General features: G+C 41.2%; 1 protein-coding gene across 7 annotated transcripts in view; it reads left to right on the top strand.

Moving 5' to 3' along the window:
* Dgki (diacylglycerol kinase, iota) overlaps positions 1–24,729 on the top strand; it is a 452,769-nt gene that overhangs the window by 265,101 nt on the left and 162,939 nt on the right. For all 7 annotated transcript variants that reach the window (XM_087659331.1, NM_198782.2, XM_087659334.1 and 4 more), the window contains 5 exon segments: positions 2,416–2,494; positions 11,491–11,546; positions 12,838–12,900; positions 16,424–16,497; positions 18,039–18,150. In XM_087659331.1, coding sequence (XP_087515457.1) covers positions 2,416–2,494; positions 11,491–11,546; positions 12,838–12,900; positions 16,424–16,497; positions 18,039–18,150 — 384 coding nt within the window.

Below are 24,729 nucleotides of genomic sequence, written 5' to 3'. Positions count from 1 at the left end.
CTGACTGAGTGTTTAGGGTAAAATACGCCCAACCCAAATTAAGGCCATCCTTGTAAATAAACTACCATGTAGCTTCAGTTCAGGATCTGAGTCTGAGTTGTGACCCTGGTCTCTGATTCACTTGGTTATGCCACCGAGCTGAGTAGCCATTCCCTCCGTGTCACTTCTTGCCTGACTTCCATGACACTGTACCCATGCTTCTGTAGGCTTAATCCCTTGGTCTGCCTGTTAGGATGAGCATTACGAGTCTCTCAGGGACTCAGGGAGGTTGGTGTAGGGGTAAGGACCCCGCTGCTGCACTTCAGAGACCACCCTTGCTAAGTTTGCACCGCAGTCTGGAGCAATTACCTTAGACACTCGGGTGTCTTAGATGGCGTAGATATCTCTCTCTGTATCCGGTGGCTTTTGTTTTCACCTAAACCCCAATCCTGAACTCAATAAATCTGCTATTAGACATCAGGAATGAATTTGAGTTCACAATTGAACATTTTTAGACATATGGGAAACTTTTAACTGTTTTTCTTTTTTCTTTTCTTTCTTTCTTTCTTTCTTTCTTTCTTTCTTTCTTTTTCTTTTTCTTTTCTTTTTTTTTTTTGACGTATTGAGATTGAATAGAACACCACCAAATTAGAAGGAGGGGGACGTTCTGCTGCCATGGAAAATTTCAGGCCATTCTGCTAAATGTGGACTGGCGAGGCCTACAATTTCACTCTTTTCCCCCAAAGCTTGAGAAATGGAAAGGCTTCTTGATGCAGCCAGAGAACGTCAATCCAGATAATTAGAGGGCTCTGGGAATGGAGTTTGGGGATATGTAGAAAATTGGGGCACATTTTCCTGGAAAATGTGAATACCTTAAAAACAGTCTAAATTGGAATATTGCTTAGGGAATTGTGACCAGATGTTTTCTTCAGCTATCAGTGGCTGCTAAGACATGGGTTAGAATTGTAGCCAAAATAATATAAATGGTAGGATGTTTCTGTGCTTTTGGCACGGACACCATGCTGGCCTTACAGGGGCTGGGGTTTTGTTTAAGTGCAGGGACTGGACAGTCTCAAATACAAAGCCAAGAGAGTTAGACATGGTTTTGGCATTGGTGTGTATCCTGAGTTTCTCTCTGCCCTGTAGCTTGTTGAAATTGCTTCTAAGGACTGACGCAGCCTCTGAACCACCAAGGCTTAGTCTGAGGGGTTTCAGTGTGGGGGTCCTCCTTTCTTTTCACAAGAGACAGAAACTAAGGCAGTCTATCCCTGTCATCTGTTTTAATGGGACAATGTTCTCCCTTCAACTTAGCAGGAGACGTTTCTGATCAATAAGAAGTATATAACACACTCTAACAAATTACTTTTGAAATGTTGAAGGTTTCAACATGCATTTCTAATAAAAAAGGGTACAATTCAGTTTGGGACATAAACTTGACAAGGATCTTGGAACATTACCTCTTTTTAATTTGGCATTTACCTTGCATTCTGAATCATGAAATGTGGGGTAATCATTTTTTGGTTGTTCTCATATTGAACTGAAGCTTTTAGATGACACCATGTTTGCAACTTCAATCTGTGCTTTCCAGCTTCTCAGCAATTCTTCTTGCTGGTTCACAGTAAAAGTCAGGGACTCAGAGCATAGGAGAACATTACAGCTTACGTGGGCTCTGTATAGTTGTCACAGATTTCATATTAAAGATACAGGTTTAACCAATTAAGTGGGAGTCTTAATTCTATATTTTATATATTTTTACACACACACACATATATATTTCATATGTATGAAATATGTAATGTAATGCTGTTTCCTGTTGGTATCAGGAGTGGCTGAATCAAATGACTCTCACCGCTTCCTTTTTTTATATGAAGTTTGTGAAAACAAAACCAAAAAAGAAATGTTTAAAATTGAGTACATGCGATTCGTTTATTTTAGGCGACATTGTTTAGGTGTTGGATATAAAGCTCCTGGACAAAAACACACATTGATTAAGGAAATTAGATTGGATCTAGAAATGGAATTAATATTCTAAATTCACGTGGAATCAATCTCTTTATATCTGTTACAGATGAACACACCCCTCAGCTTAACAAAGTAACTGCACCATGCCCAAGAATGGCTCTGACTTAGTAACTTGTATCTGTGTTCCTTATTTGCTGTATGAGTAATGATTTGTGAGCTCTTTTGACTTGAGCATTCACTAATGAGTTAGTTCAAGAGCCCCTGTTTCTTGTCTATAAACACCCTCCGTGTCCCACAGGCTGCCTTAGACATAGGTCGTTAGGTCTGGGTTGGCAGTGGACGGGATCAGCCATTAGGTCTGGGTTGGCAGTGGACGGGATCAGCCGTTAGGTCTGGGTTGGCAGTGGACGGGATCAGCCGTTAGGTCTGGGTTGGTGGTGTACAGTATCAGCGACACGTGTGTCCATCTTGCAGCTTCCTCTGAATGTCTTCAATAATTACTTCAGCCTTGGATTTGACGCTCATGTCACATTGGAGTTCCATGAATCCCGAGGTAAGGGTGTGTCCTGTTTCCATGTCCCCGGGAGGAAAGCTTCTAGTGGTGTTCACCATGGTTTGTTTTGTTTTGTTTTGCTTGCACATTACTTGTATGTCTGCATTGTGCTTCCCTTTTGTTCTGTGTTAACCTTCACGATGACTCTAGGAGCTGGACCAGATAGGAGCTTGCTATAAAGAGACCTAGCCATCTAAGAGCACAAGCACAGGGACAGAGGGTCATTCCACGTCATGGGATATTAATGTTTCAGTTTTGACTATTACGTCGTGTTCTGAGAACCAAAACTAACACTTTGGACATGGTAGGTAAGTCCTCTGCCGGGTACCTCCCCGGCTTTGGATGGAAAATTTGAAAGAAATAAGATTCTTAGATTAAGAAGAGATCTCTTTACTAATTAGGATGCATTTAGCTTCACGAGCCACTAGTGATTAAAATTTAATAGTGTATATCCAGAGCCTTTGAAATGGGTTAGGAGAGATGAAAAGAAACAGGCATGTCGACACAGAGAGGGCTGCGGGTCTTTTAGTTTGAGAGGAAGGAACAGGATAGTGGTGAGGTAACTAGGAAGGTTCTGGAATGTTTACTGGCTGAGGCAAGTAAGAGTAAGGCGTGAAAAGATATGGGACTAAGACTCTGGGGGACCACGTTTTGAAAGCGAGTAAGATGAACTGGCAGCTGGTGGCTGCTGTGGAAGGGAGACACTTTCTTTGGGGTTGTCAGCTTGGGTAGGCTGGACAAGAAACAGTGGGAAGTCCTACATCTATGTGCAACACTAATGACCAATCAGACTTAGTGGATTACACATAAAATGGGTGGGGAAGTGCGTTTGGAGGGCCTGGGGGCAGGGGTATCGGAGGTGGACGTGGTACATTGTACCACATATGAAAATTTCAAACTATGAAAACGTTTAAAACACTAAAATAATATCATGCACATAAAAATAAATGCATATTTATATGAGAAAAGAATGGAGCAGTAAAACATTTCCTCTGAATTTTCTTACCATTCAGAAAATTTAGGATTTAGGTTGACCACAGTTTCTCTTGCTTGCTCTCTCTTTCTTAATCTGTCCATCTCCTATTCTCTGCCAGTTAGCGGATTCTAGATGTCTCTGCCTTTGTCTTTGATCTACAGCTGTCTTGGTGCCTAGCTCCTGTGCATCTGTTTAGATGTAGCTGAGACATAGTTATGAAAGATATGAAGCTCTTGAGATGAAAGTCAAAGCTATCAGTGAGCAACTATTTCCTCCATTTCCTGACGCTCAGCAGGGGTCAAGTGGTTTCAACCCCCCAAACCTCAAACACAGAGTACTGTAAACTAGAAGCCCTAAGTTCAGGTTGTGGTAATCAGGTGAAGAAAAATCTAACTCTAGGACTCTAGATATCCACAGTGGAACTCTGGGGTTTGGGTCAATAGAATTCAAAATACAACTGAAGCCCCAACTGGATCCAGCAGCTCTGGTCCTTCAGGCCTCACTAAGGCTTTTAGGAGAAAGTGTCTATGGAACTGAATTCTGCATCAAGGAAGAACAACAATCCCAAATGAAGAAAGAACTGTAGTTGGTGTCTCTTCTCTGAAAAGCCAAAAAAGTCATGATGGATCTTCAAAGGACCTTAAATGCTCCAAATCAGAAACACCCACAAACTAGCACAGTTCTGCTGATCATGGGGAAGCGTTATTCCAGGAGACCTCTGTGAGGCCCCTGCCTCTTCTTCCTGTGTTTGCAGAGAGTGCACTCGGCCAGTGTACAGTAGCACACGTCTTTCTTGTCCTTAAGGTCTTATGCATCTGGACTCCTTAATAGTAAGATTCTCAAGTTTCTTAACCATACGTAAAGGGATTCAGAATCACAAATACATGAATTTCCAAAAATAGGCATCCAGGAGTGAAAAGAGTCCTAACTAGGTAAGTGGGCCTGAGTAAGCTCATTCAAGGGAACTTGATTTGGGGCCCTAATAATTTTGAAAGTTGTTAGAACGTTATACACCTCTGTACTAGGAAGGGCTTTTTATGAATCAGAATGAGGAGTGTACAGAGAGATACCACAGTACAAAGGAATGTGGTTTACAAAAGAATTCTTTTGTAAGGACACCAGTTGACTAAAGGGTGCCAAATTATAAACATTAACATTGGAAATTTACTGCTAAGGCTTGGTGCTTATTTTAATTTTTAAAATATTTTTATTTATTCTTTGACACCCAGGTTCATCTGTCTGTCTGTCTGTTTATGTATCTATGTGTATTATCTTAATCGTATGGGCTACATATCTCTTCTTGCCCTCTCCCCCTGGATTACCTACCACACATCTCTCAATTCCCTTGCTTTCATGCCATCTTCCTCTTACCAACTGAGTCTGATGAGTGTGATACACGTGCACAAGAGTGTGGGGCCATCCATGGACACATGGACAACTTTTCCAGGGCGTACCTCCAAAGAAGATCCACTTTTCTCAGCTCCCAGTCAGTCCTAAGCTAGGATCGGGGATGTCACGAGCTCCACCCACTTGCAACTGAAGGCTTCAAGACGAGAGTTGTATAATTTGCGGCAAAATACCTTGAGGGTGACTCAAAGTCTCGTGAGAGGCATTGTGAAAAAATGGATTGGGTAATATCATGAAAATATGTTACTCTAAATAGGAATTATGCTAGCCCACCGATACATGATGGGTGACAAATATCAATGGCACGAAGACAGAGTTTTAAAAATGTAACTGCAGAGAAAGGAATTTTGGCTTAGGTGGGAAACATCCCATCAAATGGACAGTTCCTAGCATAGCTACTTACATTGTATTTCTTTTAGAAGGCTCAATTAAAATCACATTTGTTTTGGAACAGTTCATTAGAATTGTTGCTGTGCAGATGGTTTTAAAATTTCCAGTTGAAAGTCAGGCAGGGAGTGAAGGCGGTCTTGGTATTTTGTTTTGACTTCGCGGGTTAAGGGGGTGAATATGACAATCTGAGTCTCTACATTTGATAGGATCGAAAGTAGTCTGCACTTGGTTGGAAATAGAGTGCTGATTCTTGCCAATGTGGCCAAAGCATTCTTGGATAAGCTCTTCCTACATATGCATGAGAAAGCGCAGTGTTTGAGAGAGGATTTGGGGATGTCAGGGCATTGGTCATGTAACTGTCACTTGGAGTATTGACTCATGCCTTTGTCAGTACTGTGTTAGAACAGTGCTTGAGGGAGGACATAGAAAATATCCCAATATGTTAGAGTTTAGGCACGTTAACAAAGAGTATAGCCGTCAGTGACAAACTCAGTTCTTATTTTCCCAGCCATGTGAATGAGATTGTCACCCTTTGGACACAAATATTAAGCACGTCTGACTTGCTGCTACTGTATTACTGCCTCATCGAAATGAAATTATGATTCAGAGGAGTTGAACCTCAGGCATGAGGGCAGGGAATACATGCATGACTCTAGAGGAGGCCGCATTTAAATCTGACTTAGGATCGACTGCTTTCACCAACTATACAGAGACCTGCAGATCATGTGACTCGAAGATCTGCGATTTCCATGAGTCACACCACAGACAGTAGACAGATTCCCATCAAGAGGCTGCCATGTGCAGCGGGATTGCTAAAGTCCATCCTTTCCGGAGATGGTGCTGAGACTGCACCTACCGCTCAGGGTTCCGAGCTCAGGCAACTTGTCCTAGACAAGACCTCACTGTCTCACTCCTTCCTTCCACCGTGAATCTCTCTATGCAGCTTTCAATGCTCACTGTACTATTGCACAGACAGGAGAACTGGTTCAAACAGGCTAAGTGTCTGTGTGATAGGATTTAATCCAGCGGATGTTACCCCAAACTACCTGGAATGACACTGTAAAACATGTCATATCACACCTAAAAGCGGGGTGACAGTGATCCCAGGTACATATCAAGACACTTCCGATGATGTCTTACCCTTCATTTTCAGGCCTGCCTCCCCCTCTAGACCCCATAAGGATAAGAGACTGCATCTTATTTTCTTTTATATTACCAGCTCACAGTCCGATGGTACCAGTGTTTGTTACAGTAGCGGAATGTTCCACTGGAGGATAGGACCCCATTGCTAAATACAAAGGAAGTACCAATAAATGAATATATAGATGAGTTGTGCAGACAGTCAACACTGCAGGTGTTCAGCAGGGTTGGTCACAGATGTGGAAGAAGTTTCCAGAACTGTGATAGCACATAAGAGCTAACACAGGTAAAATCGTTTCTGGCAGGAAGGAAAAGCACAAGGAACACACAGGCTTCTCCTCATGGGTTAGATGGGATGACTTTTCCATAGTGCATGAAAAATGATATTGGTAAAAAAGACATCTTAGAAGGCAAAGGGTGTTTTAAAAGGTATCCTTGATAGGAATTGATATTGAAAGGAAGGAAATATTTTTTAATATAAAATTTGATTTGAAGGTGGTAATGAAACTGGAGGTGAGCTGGGAAACTCTGGTGCGTAGAGCCTTGCTTGCCAAGGTACAGATTGGCAAAATGGATGTGTAGCTATTGTGCGTGTAGTGACCCAGTTCTGAACAGTCAGGAGGATTTTACCCAGAACGGGCATCTGGGGCTCAGTGTGAGCTGTCTCTTTCTTAGTCTGTCATCAAAGGGAGATTGGGGCAAAATTAGTTAAATGCACAACAGGTTTTAACCTGTCTTTGTCCATTTTCAAGTAGCAAATGTGAAGGAAGACTGAGGACCTGTGTGTTTAATAACTCTAAGGTTCTAGGTTTCTCTAGGGTCATTATTAGTAAGCTTATATCATGTATGAAATATGAGTAACAAATATTTCCAAGTAACAAGTATTTCCAGCTATCTATTTAATACTTTGATGAAATTTGAACTTTTGATTTGAACATTAAAACTATAGGATTGCTTATGTCTTATTCTATATACTGCAAAGAAACCTACAGATGGCTCAGTGAGTAAGTCCACTTACTGTTCTTGCAGAAGACCTGGATCTTCCTTTTAGCATCAACACTGGGCAGCTTACAGTCACCAAAAACTACAGTCCCATGAGACTCTGGTTACTTTTTACCTCCAAGGACAAGTCCTCATACATGCTGCTCATGAAGCCACACAACTGCATACACAATAAGTAAATCAATACATACATACATACATACATACATACATACATACATACATACATACATACACTTTTGAAGCTTGTAGGTTTTCTGCCTAGAAAACCTCAATGGCTTTTAAAAAGCACTGTTGAGAAATACCTTTTTTAAAATTTGAAATTATAATATAATTACAATATTTCCCCTTACCTTTCCCCCTCCAAACCCTCTCATTAGCTCATTCCCACTTTCCTTCAAATCCATGGCAGAATTCTACTCCAAAATGGTTTTGTGATTCTGTCTACATGTGTTATTTTTGAGAGAAGTCTGTTTATAATCTGGGAGGTATTTTTTTTTTGACCACCAATTAATTATGACCAATTTTTTTAAATGTTGGTATAACTATTAGGATCTTCATTTTTGAATTTTAATAATTGGACATAAACGGGATATCCAAGGAGGTGAACTGATATTCCTTTGATGGGCACCCTTTTATGAAATGGAATCACAAGGCCTTCTGAGGAATATGGTGATGTTGCATGGAGATCAGTGGAGACAGACAGTGTGCTAATCCATCACTGAGTCTACAGGCATGACTGTGAGTTGATGCTGCAGAGAACTGGGACCTTTGAGGACATCGTAGGTACTAAAGACCCTTTTTAAGTAGGAGGAAAGTGAGGTGTGAGGTCTAGAAAGTAGACTGGCAGGCTTGCCTCCCGTGGCAGTTGCCATCTATGGTTATGCCTGTAGTCGTTGCTAAACACAACAGAAGAACTTCACTCCTGTGAGTGAAGCTGGCTTCCCTATCAGTACAATCCTAGATTATCTGCCTGCATCCAATATAATCACGTGAGCCCCTAAAAGCAGCAGAACAAGACAAAAGGGAAGTCAGAGATCCACTGTGTGAGGATTTGCTGTGGTGGTTTTGACTGTGGCTGGGATCAGAACCCCAGTGAGCACAGACAGCCTCCATTAGTGAGAATGAACACCCTAGAGCAGCTACCAGAGAGAGATTCAGTCTGAGTCTCCAGGGTATGGATTCTACCAACAATCTGAATAATTAGAAAGTGTTTTCCAGGGTTTCTCAGTGAGGGTGTCATGGTATGCCAGTTTCTCAAACCCCCAGCAGGAGCTTCAACTGAGCCCATTCCAGAATTCTGACTGAGAGAATTAGAAGCAGATCAATAAGTGGTGACTGAAGGATAATGGAGCAGAAATACAATGAGTAAGGCTTGCTTTTTCATGCCCACTTCTTGTAGAGGATGAGAACAGATAACCCAAGAATTGAAACAGTCAATCACTGATCCTTCTAGCCATGGTGCCAATATTGTTAGCCATTCATTTTGGCATCATATCACGTGACACACTTAACTTGCTGAAGGAATGAGCCCTTGACCTTTCATTGACCCCTTCCCAGATCTTTCTTCCCTCTCCCTTTCTCGATGCAGTGTGGAAGACAGAAGGAACTGTTCACACCATTGGTTCTTGTTAAAGGCCCATCAACCTTGTATGATACACAGATGCACACTTGGCCATCTAGTCCTTCCTTCTTATGGAAGTGGCGATGACGGACCACTGCTATTTGCAGACCCTCCTCTGCTTCCTTTGCTCTTTCTACGGCCTGGCCTCCGTGAGATGTGGCCCAGCTCTAGCAATAGGCTGAGCTTCCTCTAAGCTGTGGCTGACCTGTCTTTCTGACTCTCACTTTTGCTTACAGAGTAGATGCAAAAATAGGAATTGCAGCTAGGAATGTGGCTTAGAAGCAGAGTGTTTTATCCAATATCCATTTGGAAGTTCATAATCCTGGGACTAACAGGATTCTTTTTATACCCTTAAGACCAAGGTATATGAGTGACTCTTCAACTCCTCTTTTCTGTCTCTCTGGCAGCCCTCTGAATGTTCGGTGTCTCTATAGACCTGTTTTTAAAGTTTATTACTCCTAGCTAAATTACATCTGAGATGACCATTTTCATCAGAAGTATGAGTTAAGTCACTAAAAACTCAGCCTGTTTCTCCATTTTATTCCATGTTTGGGGGACTTCTTGGAAATAGTCTGTCTTCAGAGAAAATGAATCTTCTTTTCAGTTTTATTAAAAATTGAGTCTCATAGAAAAACCACATAGAGAATATTTCCAGACCATACATTTTAAAGCACATAAGTGTTAGTGGCTGACCTAGGATTCACTTAATAGCTATGGGCATCAGTATGGTGAGAAAGTTCTACACCATAGTTGTGTCTAGCTGGAATTCCCATTTCTTATAGCTTGTTGGATAGCTAGACTATAATTAAAAAAAAAAGACCCTATGTACTCAGACGCATTGCAAAAAATAATTTTCATTTTACTTCTGGTTTCATTAAAAAAAAGCTGATGCAATTGGAAATGGAAATTGAAACCAGTCAAGTTGATTCAGAACAACTCGGGAGCACAGGGATGGGGAGATGGCTCAGTGGTTAAGAGCACTGGAGTTCAGCTCCCAGCCCTCACGTACAGTGGGTCACAGTCCAGCTTCAGGGGATCTGATGCACTCTTCTAGACTTTGTACGTGTACACACACACACACACACGCACACACAGACACTAAAATAAACCTTAAAAATAGATCAGTAGTAACAGACACAGAGAGAACAATTCGCACATTTTATATGTCTTTTTGTTTATTACTCCACATAACATATTGCTGTGTCTGGTGACTAGGGTATAGTGTTGAGTTGACCAGTATTTAGGAAAACTTTGAGATTCAGAAAATATACAGCCGGAGTTAACTGTTGAGAACCAGTCTACAAACATAGCCTTTTTTCATTAGGCAATATTCCAGGTATTTATCCAGTTTCTGTGTTGATGTTGATGATTATTAGTCTACTGTAAGAATCCTGAAAGTCATCCAGTGCTATATGCTTTCTTAGAACCTGTCTGGGTGAGTGAACTCCTACATCTCATTTATACAGGTGGGACTAGTGTTTTTAGACAGCATTGGGGCTGGGAGAGTTTCCTCTAGTCATCTTGCTATCTAGCAATGACCGGGAGAAAGGCCTAGCAACACCTGCTGGATGGGTATAAAGGCAGAGGGCTCAGGTAGATCGTAGGTCCTTTTGTGAAATGCTAGGATGGTATCAGAAACATCTGAGGAAACTATATTTTATGCAGACATTTATTAATCCCCCAGTTCCCATGAAAACACCCTGATATGTATTTTGTCTTTTTTGCCTCTTTGAATTAAACAGCACATGGAGAAAAACTGAATTTTTTTTTCATTTGAACATTTCTGTAATATGCTAAGCCTATTCGGGAAACCCTCGACCCTCCCTCTTTTCCTCCCTCCCTCTCTCCAACCCACTTTATCTCACTTTCTACTTCTGTCACTACCTCCCTCACTACCCTTTTCTCTCACTCACTTCCGTTTCTTCAGAGGTCTGTCACCAGTAAAGGAGTAGGTGGTAGTTCAGAGAGCCCTCCAGATGTGAAAACAAATGGTCTATGAATTGAGATTCATCCTCTTTATCTCCCTGTGAGGTTTACACAGTTTACAGAAGCCACGTGCGTCCCCAGACATCAGTGATAATATTCACACCCCCAGATCTTATTACTTTTTTGGTCCATTCTTGTCCCAAATCCCTCTGATTTTCTGATTCAAAGAGTCTCCAGTTTTAATGTTTGTGAGCTTGTCAAACCTCCACTCCCGGACCCCACACTTGGTTAGTGATCCGCGTGCCTAACACCCTCCGGTTCACTTCATGGCTGTGACTCGAGCTGAACGTTTTTTAGCAGCGGGTAGCTACACCTGTCTCACTGGACCACTGATGCAGCTGGCCTGGCACTGCGGGAATGCTGGCAGCAGAGTTGGATCTCGTAGATCTTCAGGGTGGAGACCAGAATAAGCAGAAGGGTGCCAATCGTCCATAAACGCCCAATAACAAAAATATGTCTCCTCTTTTACAGAAGCAAATCCAGAGAAATTCAATAGTCGTTTTCGAAATAAAATGTTCTATGCGGGGGTAAGTATTATTTCATTCTGTAACTATTAATATTATTTACTGGCAATTCAGAAAATGCTAAAGAAACCAGTGACAGCAAAATGAGGCACTTCCATATGTGTTTATATATAGTCCCTGTTTAAAATCTTCACTGAGGAATTACAGAGAAGAGACGTTTTCGAACTGAGTGGTCAGCAAGGCTGTTGACGTTGCTTGTGCTTACAATTTAAGACCTGAAAGTGTCGATGACTTTAAGGGAGTGATACAAAACAGATGTCCAAGAAGGAATTTGAAAGAATAGATAGATGGGAAAAATATGTATAATGTAATGTTTGGGTTTAGTTTCCCCTTTCTGTGATAAAATATCCTGGTGAATGCAATTTAAGGGGAAAAGGGTCCATTTGACTCACAATTTCCCTTACATTCTGCCGTCTTGGGGAAGTCAAGTGTCAGTTACTTGAAGTAAGTGGTCACAGCACATCCACAGTCAAGAGCAGAGAGCAAGGAATTCACGCACATGTGCTACTGCTTACAGTGACTCTGTACCCCTTTACAATCCAGGGCCCCCTGCCCAAGGAAAAGTGCCACCCACAGTGGAAAGGTCTTCCCACTAATCAAGATCCCCCCTTCCACGGCCGGCACCAGCACACCGGCCAAATTAATCTAGACAATCCCTGACTGAAACTCCTTTCCCAGGTGACTGGATGGTGACTGTGTTAAATTGGTAACACCACCCACCACAGACAATCTTAGCTCAGGCTGTCGTCTTCTGCTGGGTGTGTACCCAGTGATCTTGGATAAGAATTTGGCAGAGCATGGAGCTTTTAATGGAATATGCATGAGACCAAAGCGGGGACCTTTCTTTTCTCTTCAGGGACATTCCTAAGAGAGATTTTAGTATTGGGTGAACAGGTAGGATGTTCACAAGGAGCCTTCAGAATAGATCTGCCAAGTGACTCTGGGAGTCACACACTTTTATTTTTTTACCTCCTCCTATAATTTTTCTTTTCCTTTTTTTCGGAGCTGGGGACCGAACCCAGGGCCTTGCACTTGCTAGGCAAGTGCTCTACCACTGAGCCAAATCCCCAACCCCCTCCTCCTATAATCTTAATGTTATTATACATTATCGTCTGAAAACAAAAATGTTCACATGGCAGACACTGCCCTATTTTACCTTGAGTTCAACTAAAGGAGAATTTGTTTTATATTTTTTCATAGTGCAGAATCTTGGGAAAATGTCTATCGTGTTGAAGCAAGGATTTGGTGGAAACTCTCTAATGAAGAATTCTTTTCTTCCTTCCCTGTGGTGTAGGCAGCCTTTTCTGATTTCCTACAGAGAAGTTCTAGAGATCTATCCAAGCACGTCAAAGTTGTTGTGAGTATTGACTGTCCAGGTTCATTTCATTTGCATGTGAATGAGTGTCACACACACACACACACACACACACACACACACACACACACACCCCGCCCTGATGCCAGTTGATACACAGATTAATACACAGGTACGTAGCTTAATCCCTGGGCTACATATAATTCACAAATCATGTGGCTCCTTCAGCCATGCACATGCATCCTCACCGTGTGTCAGTCTGGAGTGAAATGAAGACTCCTGAAGAAATAATGGGTTGGGATTGCAGTCCTGTACCACCAAGTCCAGAAAAATGTCTAAAAACCATATAGCTTCTTTTATATAAAAATAAATGATCATTGGATAGAGAACTAAGTATTGTAATAAAATGGTATTTTGTGTGGCCCTGATAATGTTTACAATGTTAATAAGCTAGTACAAACAGTACTAATATAGTAGAAATGACTTCCTCATTCCTATAGGATGAAAGGTTCATTTTAAAAATATCACCGGTATTTAGAAGGCTGAGCTGGAAGGGATGTAAATTCAAGGCCACCAGCTGGACTGGACAGCTTGGAGAGGACCTGTCTCCAAGGAAGGGAAAAGGGGAAAATTATAGAAATGTGACAGGCAAACATTTGCAAAGCTGCTATTGCTCTTGTGTCAGCACTAATTTGTGCCCTGCTTTGAATCTGTTAACGGATTGTTACTATAGAGTCTCTGTCTTTTCATTGTAGCCGCATGAGTACTGAGAACGTTGTATGATTTCCGTCGCTTGTCACCAAAACACAAACTCTGTAACCTGTAGCAAAATGTGCATGAAAAGTGATCCCTTTAAACCAGCCAGGACAAGAACTGAGTACTGCTGGTATTAGCAACCTCATCATCCATCCGGGGCATTTCAGCTCACAAACAATGCATGTTGTTGTTTCTGGCTCTGTAATAAGGCACAGCCTTGTGGTGGAAAGGATTGGAGTAGCAAAGCTGAACATTTCATGGTAGCCAGGAAGGGAGGCTGGGAAGTAAAAGGAAAGGGAAAGAGAGAAGAGGGGAACAGAGAGAGAGAGAGAGAGAGAGAGAGAGAGAGAGAGAGAGAGAGAGAGAGAGAGACTGACTGACTTCTGAATGACTGGCCAGGATAAGATCACCCTTCATGGCAACCCCTGACTGAGTGAACTAGTCCTTCCTAGGTCCCGCCTCCTACCATCTCATTCAGTGATAGTTCACCAATGGAGTAGCATGTTAATGATAGAGTCACATGGTTCGTCCAGCTGGGGACGGAGGTTTTAGCACATGAGCCTTTTTGAGGAACACTTCATAGCCTGACTACTTCAGGTGTATATAAAAGACCGTCTTGGTTTTGTCACAGATAAAGTCAGTATGTTGGATGTAATACACAAGACACATTGTAATAAAGGTTATGTATGAATTCTAGGCCGAGAGAACACACAGCACTAAGAAAACACTGCATGTAGCATAATCTACTCTCCATTGTTTGATTTATTAAAGCATAAGCATAGATACAGAACTGTATTTCACAGGCAGATGTTTTGTCTTAGGTGTGTCTGAATTAGAGAAAACGATGATTGTTGCTGTCTGTACATTTTAATGCAATAATATAAAAATAGTGTGGTATACATCTTTGAAAAATTTGATGAGCTCCCTGGAAGAAAGTCTAGCACATTTAAAAATGAGTTCGGTCGGGACCCCCGTTGAAGGAATCAGAGAAAGAACTCGAAGAGCTTGAAGGAGCTCGAGACCCCTTATGAACAACAATGCCGAGCAACCAGAGCTTCCAGGGACTAAGCCACTACCTAAAGACTATACATGGACTGACCCTGGACTCTGACCTCATAGGTAGCAATGAATATTCTAGTAAGAGCACCAGTGGAAGGGGAAGCCCTTGGTCCTGCTAAGACTGAACCCCCAGTGAACGTGATTGTTGGGGGGAGGGTGGCAATGGGGGGAGGATGGGGAGGGGAACACCCATAAAGAAGGGGAGGGGGAGGGATTAGGGGGATGTTTGCCCGGAAACTGGGAAAGGGAATAACACTCGAAATGTAAATAAGAAATACTCAAGTTAATAAAAAAAAAAAAAAGAAAAAGAGTTCGGTTCCAAGTTCAATAGTATTTACTATACTATTTTTCTGTAATGTATTCACAGAGTTTAGCATCCTATTGTTTTGGTTGTAAGTTTTCTTACAACCAAATTACTCTATGATTTCTTCATGGGCATAGTCATCTATGAATCTGTTTGAAGCCCTTAAACCATATGAAAGATTTAGGTTGTTGGAAGTACTCTAAAATATATTCGGTCACTATCTAGAACTTTATTTCTATCTAAGTTACTTTTGGAAATACTTTATTGAGAACCTTATGATTTCCTGGAAATCGTTTTTGAGACCATTTATGAACACTAGGGTGTAGTCAGACCAGGTGGGAAAAGAGTGTGTTGCTTTGAAGCAACCATTGACTGCTTACAAAATCATTATGCCTAGACTGAAACACTGCTGAAAGGATCTTTACAAAATTGTAGCACGTTTTGGAATACTGTGCATCTCTTTCCGAAAGAGAAGAAGCTGATGGAATTCTGGGATGTGGAGGTTGAAGTGGGGAGAAAGCAAACTGAAAAGCCAGCTGTGCTACCGTGTCGTTGACCCTGATTAGATCCCTCTGGTGCATATCAACAGTGGAGATAAAGAAAGGGGGGATTGAGACTTTTTTGGTGTGATTGGCTGCAGGACAGTACTCATGGGGAAAAACTAGGTGGCGAAGGAACCTATGTAGAAGGGCACTAAGGCAGAAAGATCAGTGGGCCCTGAGACCAAGGTCAGAGCCAAACCCCAACAGTCTAAGCTCAAAAGTGCCTTCCAGTTCTGTAAGAGATTAGATTTGCAACACACAGTCACTTGACAGTATTTCGTCTTCTTGATCTAGTGTTAATTTGCATTCACATGTATGTGGGAGCTTACGAACTATTACATCTAAAATACTGGCTTCATCCTGCGGCAAACAAAAGAGGATCCATTACAAGTTCTTCAAATTTAGAACAGACTCCTTAAAAACATTCAGATAATGTATTCAAAACAAGTTTTCTAGCTTCAAAATAAACACTGTCTCAGACAGCAAAGAAAACAAGTGGGCACCTTCATGCCCTGTTTGGATCAATTGATTACAGTGGGGAATGCTTCTGGGTTCACTCAAGACTTCATCCTTGAAGTATGTGTAGTCTTTAAATGTTAGCACTGTGTGTCTAGATATCAAATCGTTCAAGTCGATGAGTGACAGTATCTGCCCTGAATATTAGAACAGAGGAAATTTGTTTTGGTCAACAGAAAGTTTTACTTTATAACAAAACTGAAGTTGAGCGTTGGCTCTTCTCCAGTTAGGTTCGCCATAAATTTCTGTCCTAGTAACTGGCATTCACTCAGGGGCAAGGGGAAAGAATTCTATGTTCTATGCTGTTGTCGACCTAGTTATCTTGGATGAGACTCTCAGACTCATGACTACTTCAGAAGCCTCGCTTTCTCTGCTTTGGTTGCTGCAGTGTGATGGGACAGACCTCACTCCAAAGATCCAGGACCTGAAGTTCCAGTGTATAGTATTTTTAAATATTCCCAGGTAAGCTCTGTCCATGCTGTTGCCTTTGTGCGGTGTGAACTCTGACAACTGAACGCAGAAGTGAAGCGTCTCGGGTATAACCCGTGAAATCCCGTATTTTAGTAGTGTTAAAGGTTGCCCATTTTCTTCTCCTGCCCAGCTTGTTTCCTGTAGCAGGTTGCTTTGTCTGTGATAAAGAATTCATTATCTGTATTCTCCTGTCCTTGAGAGACGCAGGCTGTTTTCTCAGACATCTTCATTTAATTCTTATTACTGCTCTACACCCACATTACAGCCTCAAGGGAAGGAGATGTGATGGAGTCCTTTCAGTCTCATCCAGCCTGTTGAGGATGGGTGTCTCTGCCAGGAGCTAGAATTCATGGGAGAGGCATGGTGTAGACACAGAGCCTGGTGTAGACACAGAGCATGGTGTAGACAGGGTTTCAATGCTCTGTGGAATTATGCACAAGGAGAAAGGAATACTTAGGACTACTTTTTAAAATAAATATATCACTTTAGTGGCATAACGTTGGATTGCAGCTTCCCAAACCAAGGCACTGGAAGGCACGGGCCTATATCCCCTCATTACTTGCTATCAACCAACTCAGACAAATGAGCTGAGCTTGGGTGAATTTATAGGAAATGAGCATCTATGGAAACTGATGTTTGGGGAAGCCTCTCAAGGCCTCCAGGTTGCTCTTGGAAGTGCTCAGTCCCCTGAGGTCCAAGCGTGTCTCAGGGGCATGAGTCAACGTGATTTTAGTCTACGGCTTACAGATTTGCAGAGCACTGGATGGCAGTGCCTACTCCTCTCTTCCCGTATGTGTCTGCTTCTCCAATTTTATAATTTTATTTATTCCTTTCCCTTTCTTATCTCGCGCCTCTCACATCTCCTTCCACCCATTTTTCTTCCCTCCCTCTAGTCCATCCTTTCTATTGAGAGAATATATAGTTCACAGTTCTACCTTAGCCTCTCGTGTACCGGGAGAGCAGGCATACACCACCATGCCTAGCATTTTTTTTTTGTCTTTTATTTATTTGAAGCAATTTTCATTCATTTCCTTCCCCCTGTGAGAATTTCTTGTCTTACTTTCTGTCGTGATAAATGATGCCATCTTAGTTCATGTCCCTCCTACACTGCATGGATTTCTTTTTATTTAAGAGAATTGTGAAATTATTAAAGATAATTCATAATAACATTGTAGACAACAGGAACCCTGAAGTGAGGAATGATGGGATAGATGGGCGCCACGGTATACTTTTCTTGTTAAATTGTGGCTTATTTTTGCAAGATTGTGATATTCTGGAGACAGCTTTTTCATACTTGAAGGTGGACATCTATAGCAATAACTGCTCTTATCCTTGAAAAGCGTCAAGTCCCACTGGAAGTTATTTTCAAGAGTCTCCTTATAAAGTGACGCACAGAAGCACAACCTTCCCCCACCCCCTATGTATTCCTGAGCATACCATGCAAGACCTTAGTGTATTAACCCCAAATTACTTCCCAGGGCTAATCAGGAGTAGAATGAAGTAGCTTTAACTGCTTTTGACCCTGTTTGCAGATATTGTGCTGGCACAATGCCTTGGGGAAACCCTGGAGATCATCATGACTTTGAACCCCAGCGTCATGATGACGGTTACATTGAAGTCATCGGATTCACTATGGCCTCTTTGGTGAGCAATATCTCAATCTTATTGAAAACCCTTGTTTATAAGGCACGAGTAGACTTTAAATGTTCACAAAGAAAAACTTATTTTTCTCTAATGAAGTCTGACAGGGGATACAGAACACACTTCGGGGCAGGCCCCATGCCCCGCAGTGGATGGGCAACATAAAATGTACACAGTGGTGCTTTTGTAGGGTTTTTGTTTCATGATGCTCTGTCTGGGCATTTTCTGTTTTACCTTACAAGTCTTTTCTTGAATATTTTGCTTTCTGATTTTGTGTTTCTGTGGGATTTCTTTGTGTGACTGTGTGTGTCTCTGTGTCTGTCTTTGTTTCTGGAGCATTTTCTTTGGCCTTGTTTCTTGTTTTGTCCTATTTTATTTATATTTTTATTCATTTATTTTTTTTAGATATCTGTTTGTTTTCAAATGAGACAGAGAAAGAAGGGTATGGATTTACATGGGTTGGGAGATGGGTGGCGTCTGGGAGGAGTTGGGTTGGAGAAACTATGATCAGAATATGTTGTATGAAAAAAAACTGCTTTCAATAAAAAAGTTTTTTTCTCTTGGTTTACTAATTCATAAACTCTACATAGTATGGATTGGGTTAGGATAAAGATGAATGTGTCATTAAGTTTGAAAACCTATTCATATTAATACTTTGAAGATAAATCAATTTCATTTGGTTGTTTTACTTTCTAGGGAATAAACAGTTTATGCTTAGGAAGCCATCTTGGCACAGAGTACAGCATTAACACGAGACCACGGGGCCTGATTGGTGCTTTTCTTGCTTTGCTGAGAAAATGAATACTTAACAAAAAACTAGTTATTTAAACTTAATTTCATCTTGTTCACATAGCATGAGATGAGTGTATGGATTATCTCTAAATACTTATAAATGGGAAAAGAGACCATATGACTACCTTAGAACTGCACTCGCTACAGTGGACGCATCGCTTCATAATTTAATATTGTGTATTTTAATATTGTGTATTTATATTAAAATTTGAGGGGGTGGAGAGTTGGCTCAGCTGTTAAGAGCACTGACTGCTCTTCCAGAGGTCTTGAGTTCAAATCCCAGCAACCACATGGTGGCTCACAACCATCTGTAATGGGCTATGGTGGCCTTTCCCAGCATGCAGGCTGAACACTGTATACATAATAAATACATCTTTTTTTTTAACCCTGAATTTCTAGTATAAGTATGTTTCAAATAGTTTTCAACTTATTCAACTAGGGTTGACCAATTAAGAATTGTAAAAACTACTCACTTTATGTTGTATTATGTAAATTATTGTATGAACTCATAGTTTGTACAAATCAGATACCTCCTTTGTAACTGGGCTGTGCTAGCCCCTATCCACAAAAGGTCAGAAGGTGTGTTTCTACTTTAATAAGCAGAAGCTTATCTGTCTTAGTTTCTTTTCCTGTTGCTGTGATAAAATATTCCAACAGAAGAAACTCCAGAGGAAAAGTGTTTCAGCTCATAGTGCAAAGGTAAAGGCATTCTGGACGCAGGCGCAGTAAATGCATGCTCCTCCTCAGCTTCTTTCTCTACTTAGTGTAGTCCAGGATGCCAGCTCAGGAATGGTGCCTCTAGTCATTGAAAGATCTTCCAACCTCAGTTAATGTAATCACAGGATAACTGTCCCATGGGAACACCCAGAAATCTGTGTGCCAGGTGATTATAGATTGTCAAATTGACAGTAACGTAGATCTCATTTTGTCTGCCTTGTGAATGACAATGGTTTCTTCCTCAATGTTTTTAACCTAAAATCAAAGCACTTTAACACAGTAACCTATTGCGATTATGACAAGAATCTGTGTCATTTCAATTGATGGTGTCTCTAAAGGTGAGACTGACTTTCATTGGCATTTGAGGGGGACAATGACAGGGCAAGAAAGGTGAAAATCCAGCAACTGAGAAGGAGGGAGATGGATAAAAGGAAGAATGTATACCATAGACTTACTCTTAAGTGCTGACTTTCTTAGAGCAGTCTTTATCACCAAAGCTTTCTAAGCTATTAGAAAGGAGGAAAAAAAAAAACAGGCTTAAATTCAGAAAGTCTATGTGCAAAAAAAAAATGACTAAAGGTAACAGAGCTGTGCTGTGTATAACAGACACCCCTCAACACACACACACACTCACAAACAGCCCTGTATCTTCCTCACTGACTTATACTTCGATCCAGTGAAAGTTGATTAAGTAGTTACCATGTACCACAGCTTCCTCATGCTACCTGTGAGACAAGAGCGATCAGGAACTATCTGAGTGGTGAGGGTCTATGTGACTAAAGGGTATGTTCCTTATGTCCTCACTGTGTCCAAGATCAAAGTTTAGACACTTAGCTTGTATATTTGATTCTTTGATATTGCTTTGTTAAAATTCAATGACCAAAAGCAACTTAAGGAAGAAAGAGTTTATTTGGGGTAATGGCTCCCCGGTGATAGAGTGGATTATGGCCCAGAAAACACAGCATGCCAGTGGGAGCAGGAAGCTAGTTGATGACATTTTTTTTATCTATACTCAGGAAACCGGGGGAACAGGAAGTATGGACCCCCAAATCTGCTCTGTTGGCCATAGTTTTCTTTGAGAAAGGATTGGATAGTATGTGGTCCAATCTCTTCTGTAAGGTTAGTGGGTGTTGATGTGCATTGACTGGATCCAACAATAATTGAGTCTTGCAAAATGTCAACACCCCTAGCTCTGACCTATGTCTAAATACTGGAATATTTAAAGGGGAGAGTCCCTTTCATTTTCTATTTGGTCACTTAGTTGTGCTGTCTTGCATGGCAGCTGATTCTTATTTTCATTGTTTAATTATTTTTCATTATTATTAATTTTCAAGTTAACAAGTTGGTTCACTGGCAACCTCACATAGAGAGTACGCTTAAAATGGCCTTGAACTTTTAGACATGTACCTCATGATGAATTTGAGTCTGTGGTCTTTTCCTTGAGTCTGGTTGGGCTTGTGCATTTGTGATGAGTCAAGGACAGTGGGAGCCTGGAGAGATGTCTCAGAGGGGAGAAGGTTCAACATAAAAGCATGAGGGCCTGAGTTCAAATCCCCAGTTCCTATGTGAAATGTTTGGTGTGCCTGTAATTCTGGTGCAGGAAGTGGGCATGGGAGTCTTGCTGTAAGCTCTTTGGTCCAAATGAGTGAACTCTAGGTTCAACGAAAGCCTCTGTTCCAGAAACAAGGTAGTGAGTGAGAGAGGAAGACACCCAGTATCTATATCTGTGCTCCACATGCGTTTACACACTCGTGTGTGTGTGTGTGTGTGTGTGTGTGTGTATGAGAGATAGAGACAGAGACATAGACAGAGAGAGACAGAGACAGAGAGACAGAGAGAGAGACAGAGAGAGAGGGAGTATGTTTGTGTGTGTGTGTGTGTGAGAGAGAGAGAGAGAGAGAGAGAGAGAGAGAGGGAGGGGGAGAGAGAGAGAGAGAGAGGTGTGCTATTGTATAACTTCACAACTCCTGGGGTGGACCATAAAAGGCCATGAAGCAGAGAGGAAGTGGACAATAATGGTCCCCTCTAATTGGTAGCAATTTTGTAAATTCAGAGTAATCGTTCAGACATGTCTGTTTCCAATCAGTTTCCGTTATAAAATAGTGAACTCACAAGTCATAAATGACAGGCTACTGGGTACAACTGGTTAAGGAAACAAAAGACCTGTCTTTGAGGTACTCCCAGCTCCAAAATGGAAGAAAGACCAAGAATAAAACAGTAAATTCCAGGAGAGAGTTGGGAGACACTAGAAAGGAATATCAAAAACAACGGTGCCTGTTAGGTGATGCTGTCTGCAAATATTCCCAGAAGAAGCAGGAGTCTCTAGAGTGTAATGGCCTATCAGAGCAAGCAGCCTGAGAACAATGTCTTTGAAGAGCTACAAGTAGTTGCTTAAGTGACTCTACAATTAAGAGTGGAGAGAGGTAGAGCAGAAACAACACTTCAAGCTGTCCATGGGGATGATGTTGCAAGAGGGTTGGCCATGATGAGACTTGTGCCTGGCCCCCAATCTGATGTGATCTGAATCTCTATCCCTGGGGCTTGTTAGACAAATCATCAAATTGGCATTGGTGTCCAAGTGCATGAGTATACTATATGGTGAAGGAAGAAGATGAAAGGGCCTGGTGAGTTGCAGAGGTGTTTGGATGTTGAGAACCATTGTAACCTTAGAGGAGTGTTAAATGGTTCTGGGGGGGGGTTATTGCAGGCAATTGGCCAAAGGAGGAATCCACTAAAGAAGGCAGAGAGAGTAAGAGCATTGTGCAAGAGCTGAGCTCTGAAATCTGTGGAAGAAGTCAGCATCTACTTAAAAGTGGACAACTGACAATTCGTGAGTGGAAGTCAGGGGACCTCCATAGGTTAGAGAGATGGCATTGGAGAGTCTGTCAAATCCCTCTCTCTGCCATCCTGTGGCTAGCTGGAGTGAGGAGGGGAGGAAGTTAATATATGGGATTTGGTGAAGAGGGAATGGAACCATAAAGTCATGACAACTATAATTTCCTCTTTGCACAACATGCACACTGCAAAGCCACATGTGTGTCAGATGTGTGATAGAATCTCCAGTTCTAGGGAATGCAGTTGTTTCTGGGCAGAAAATCCTGCCTTAGAAGTAGAGTTAGCTCTGCTTTGCCATTTAAGTAATACAGTTAAAAGCTGTATACTTTTGAACATTATGTGCTCTTTAAATAACCCTGGCAAAGCATTTCTAAATATTCACACAACATTTAGCTATCACTCATTCAATGGTTAATATTGTTTTTTTAATTGGTATGAAAGTATTTTTATGTTCAGTCCTTCAGTTTTCAATTCATTGAGGGTATTCTATTGATTATATCTCCAAGAAGGTAAATTACGTAAAATTATAAGCATATGCTTTAAAATGCCTGTCTAAACAGAAGGGTCTACGTACTTAAAATTACTCTTTTTAAATATGTACTTCAAATAGTTTCCATATAATTTAAAACCTTAACTACTAGGTGCAGCTAATTTTTTTTCTTAGAAATTGACATGTCTGAAATCATTAAAGGCTACATGTTTTAAAGGTTATGCAATAAACTCATAAATATTTTTGTATATTGCTTATAATTTAAGAACACTCGAAGAAAAGGAAGCTCAGACTGATTCTTGAAAAGAGATTTTAAATTGAATTACTGGAATAGGGGAAAAGAAAAGTATTTCCTTTAGACTGTTTATGTTGTAATTGCAAACTTCAAAGAGAAGTCATCAGTTGACTCCTTTGGTTGCGGTGCATTCCTGCTAATTAAGATGCTCTCTCAGGGGGTACTGAACAGCCTGATTGCCTTCTTGGGTTTTATGGAGCCCATAATCAGCCATTGTAACATGTATTTGTTTCTGCCTCAATTTTTTGTTATTATGGCCAGGAAGGGTCTTTCGTGTTGAGTCTGTTTCTAAGTAATTTAAAACTTTTCAAGACAGTACAAAGCATGATGCACATGGAGGAAGTGGGACCCTCATTTGCGATTCAGGCTTCTCAACTTTGAAGAAAGCTCATTGATCTCTCTTGTTACTTGAAATTAAAATGTGTAAGTTCTTTTACATTTCTGGATGAGGAAGGCGGAGGAAAGGGCTGGTCAGTCTTGGAGGGTGGGGATAAATTCCCAGGGCTGAGGTTTTAATACTTCTGCACAATGTGATCTTCTCTTTTGCTTTTTAGAAAACGAAATGCTAATTTTATAACACACGTAAGTGTAAGAACTGAAGTGAAAGCTGTAGATCTCACCAGAACGCCTACGGAGAGCTACTCATGTTCTGATTTCTGATGTCTTTCCTTCCAGTGACTTGGTTTTTACGTTTGAAAACACACATACAGCTTAAAAAGCGGTTTAATAATTTTTACTAAGGGTTCTTTCCTTATGTCATTGGATCGAGCCCTTCTTTCCCAGGGTTTGTCATAACAAAGCAACAGGAAATTCACACAGTTTCACAGACAATTACATCAGCACAGCAGCCAGCATTGTTCTCCTTACCAGGATGGTTGGCTTTCCTCGAATTCCAACATTATGGCAGAACCCTCCTACAAGTGATAACTTCCTCTTCATGATATAAGCATATCACAGTTTAAATGATAATCCTTCCCTTTATGAAGCTTTGTGTTTCTGATGTTTGCTCTCATGAATAACTCTGATTAATGTTGTGTGTGAACTCTGAGTTCAAGTTGTTCTGACAGGACCCCAGGAAGAGAGCATTGATTCAATGTCATCATGGGCGTAGTAGTAAGAGCTGATTAAGGTTTAAAACTCTGCAGTTAGTAAGAGTAGTAATGGGACCACAACAAATCGTAAAGGAGTTGGGTGTGTCTTGTGAGGTTGAACTTGGCAACAGTTGGTTAACAGCTCACCCAACAGAAGTGACAGAATAAGCCTGACTTATTATTACACTTTGTCTTTTGAGAAATTCATATTTTAAATATGCTAATGAGTGGCTTGCCTTTTATTATGGAGTTTTAAGAGAAGTAGAAGAGGAGTGGATCTGGGGAAGAGGGGAGATGGGAGGAGAGGGAGGAGTGAAAACTGCCATTGCGTATAATATATAAGAAAAGAATAAGTGGAGGTA

This window comes from Rattus norvegicus, chromosome 4 (assembly GCF_021556685.1).
Source record: "Rattus norvegicus strain SHRSP/BbbUtx chromosome 4, alternate assembly SHRSP_T2T, whole genome shotgun sequence".
NCBI lineage: Eukaryota > Metazoa > Chordata > Mammalia > Rodentia > Muridae > Rattus > Rattus norvegicus.
The sequence above is the reverse complement of the archived record's forward strand: the minus strand, read 5'-3'. Positions and strand labels throughout refer to the sequence as shown.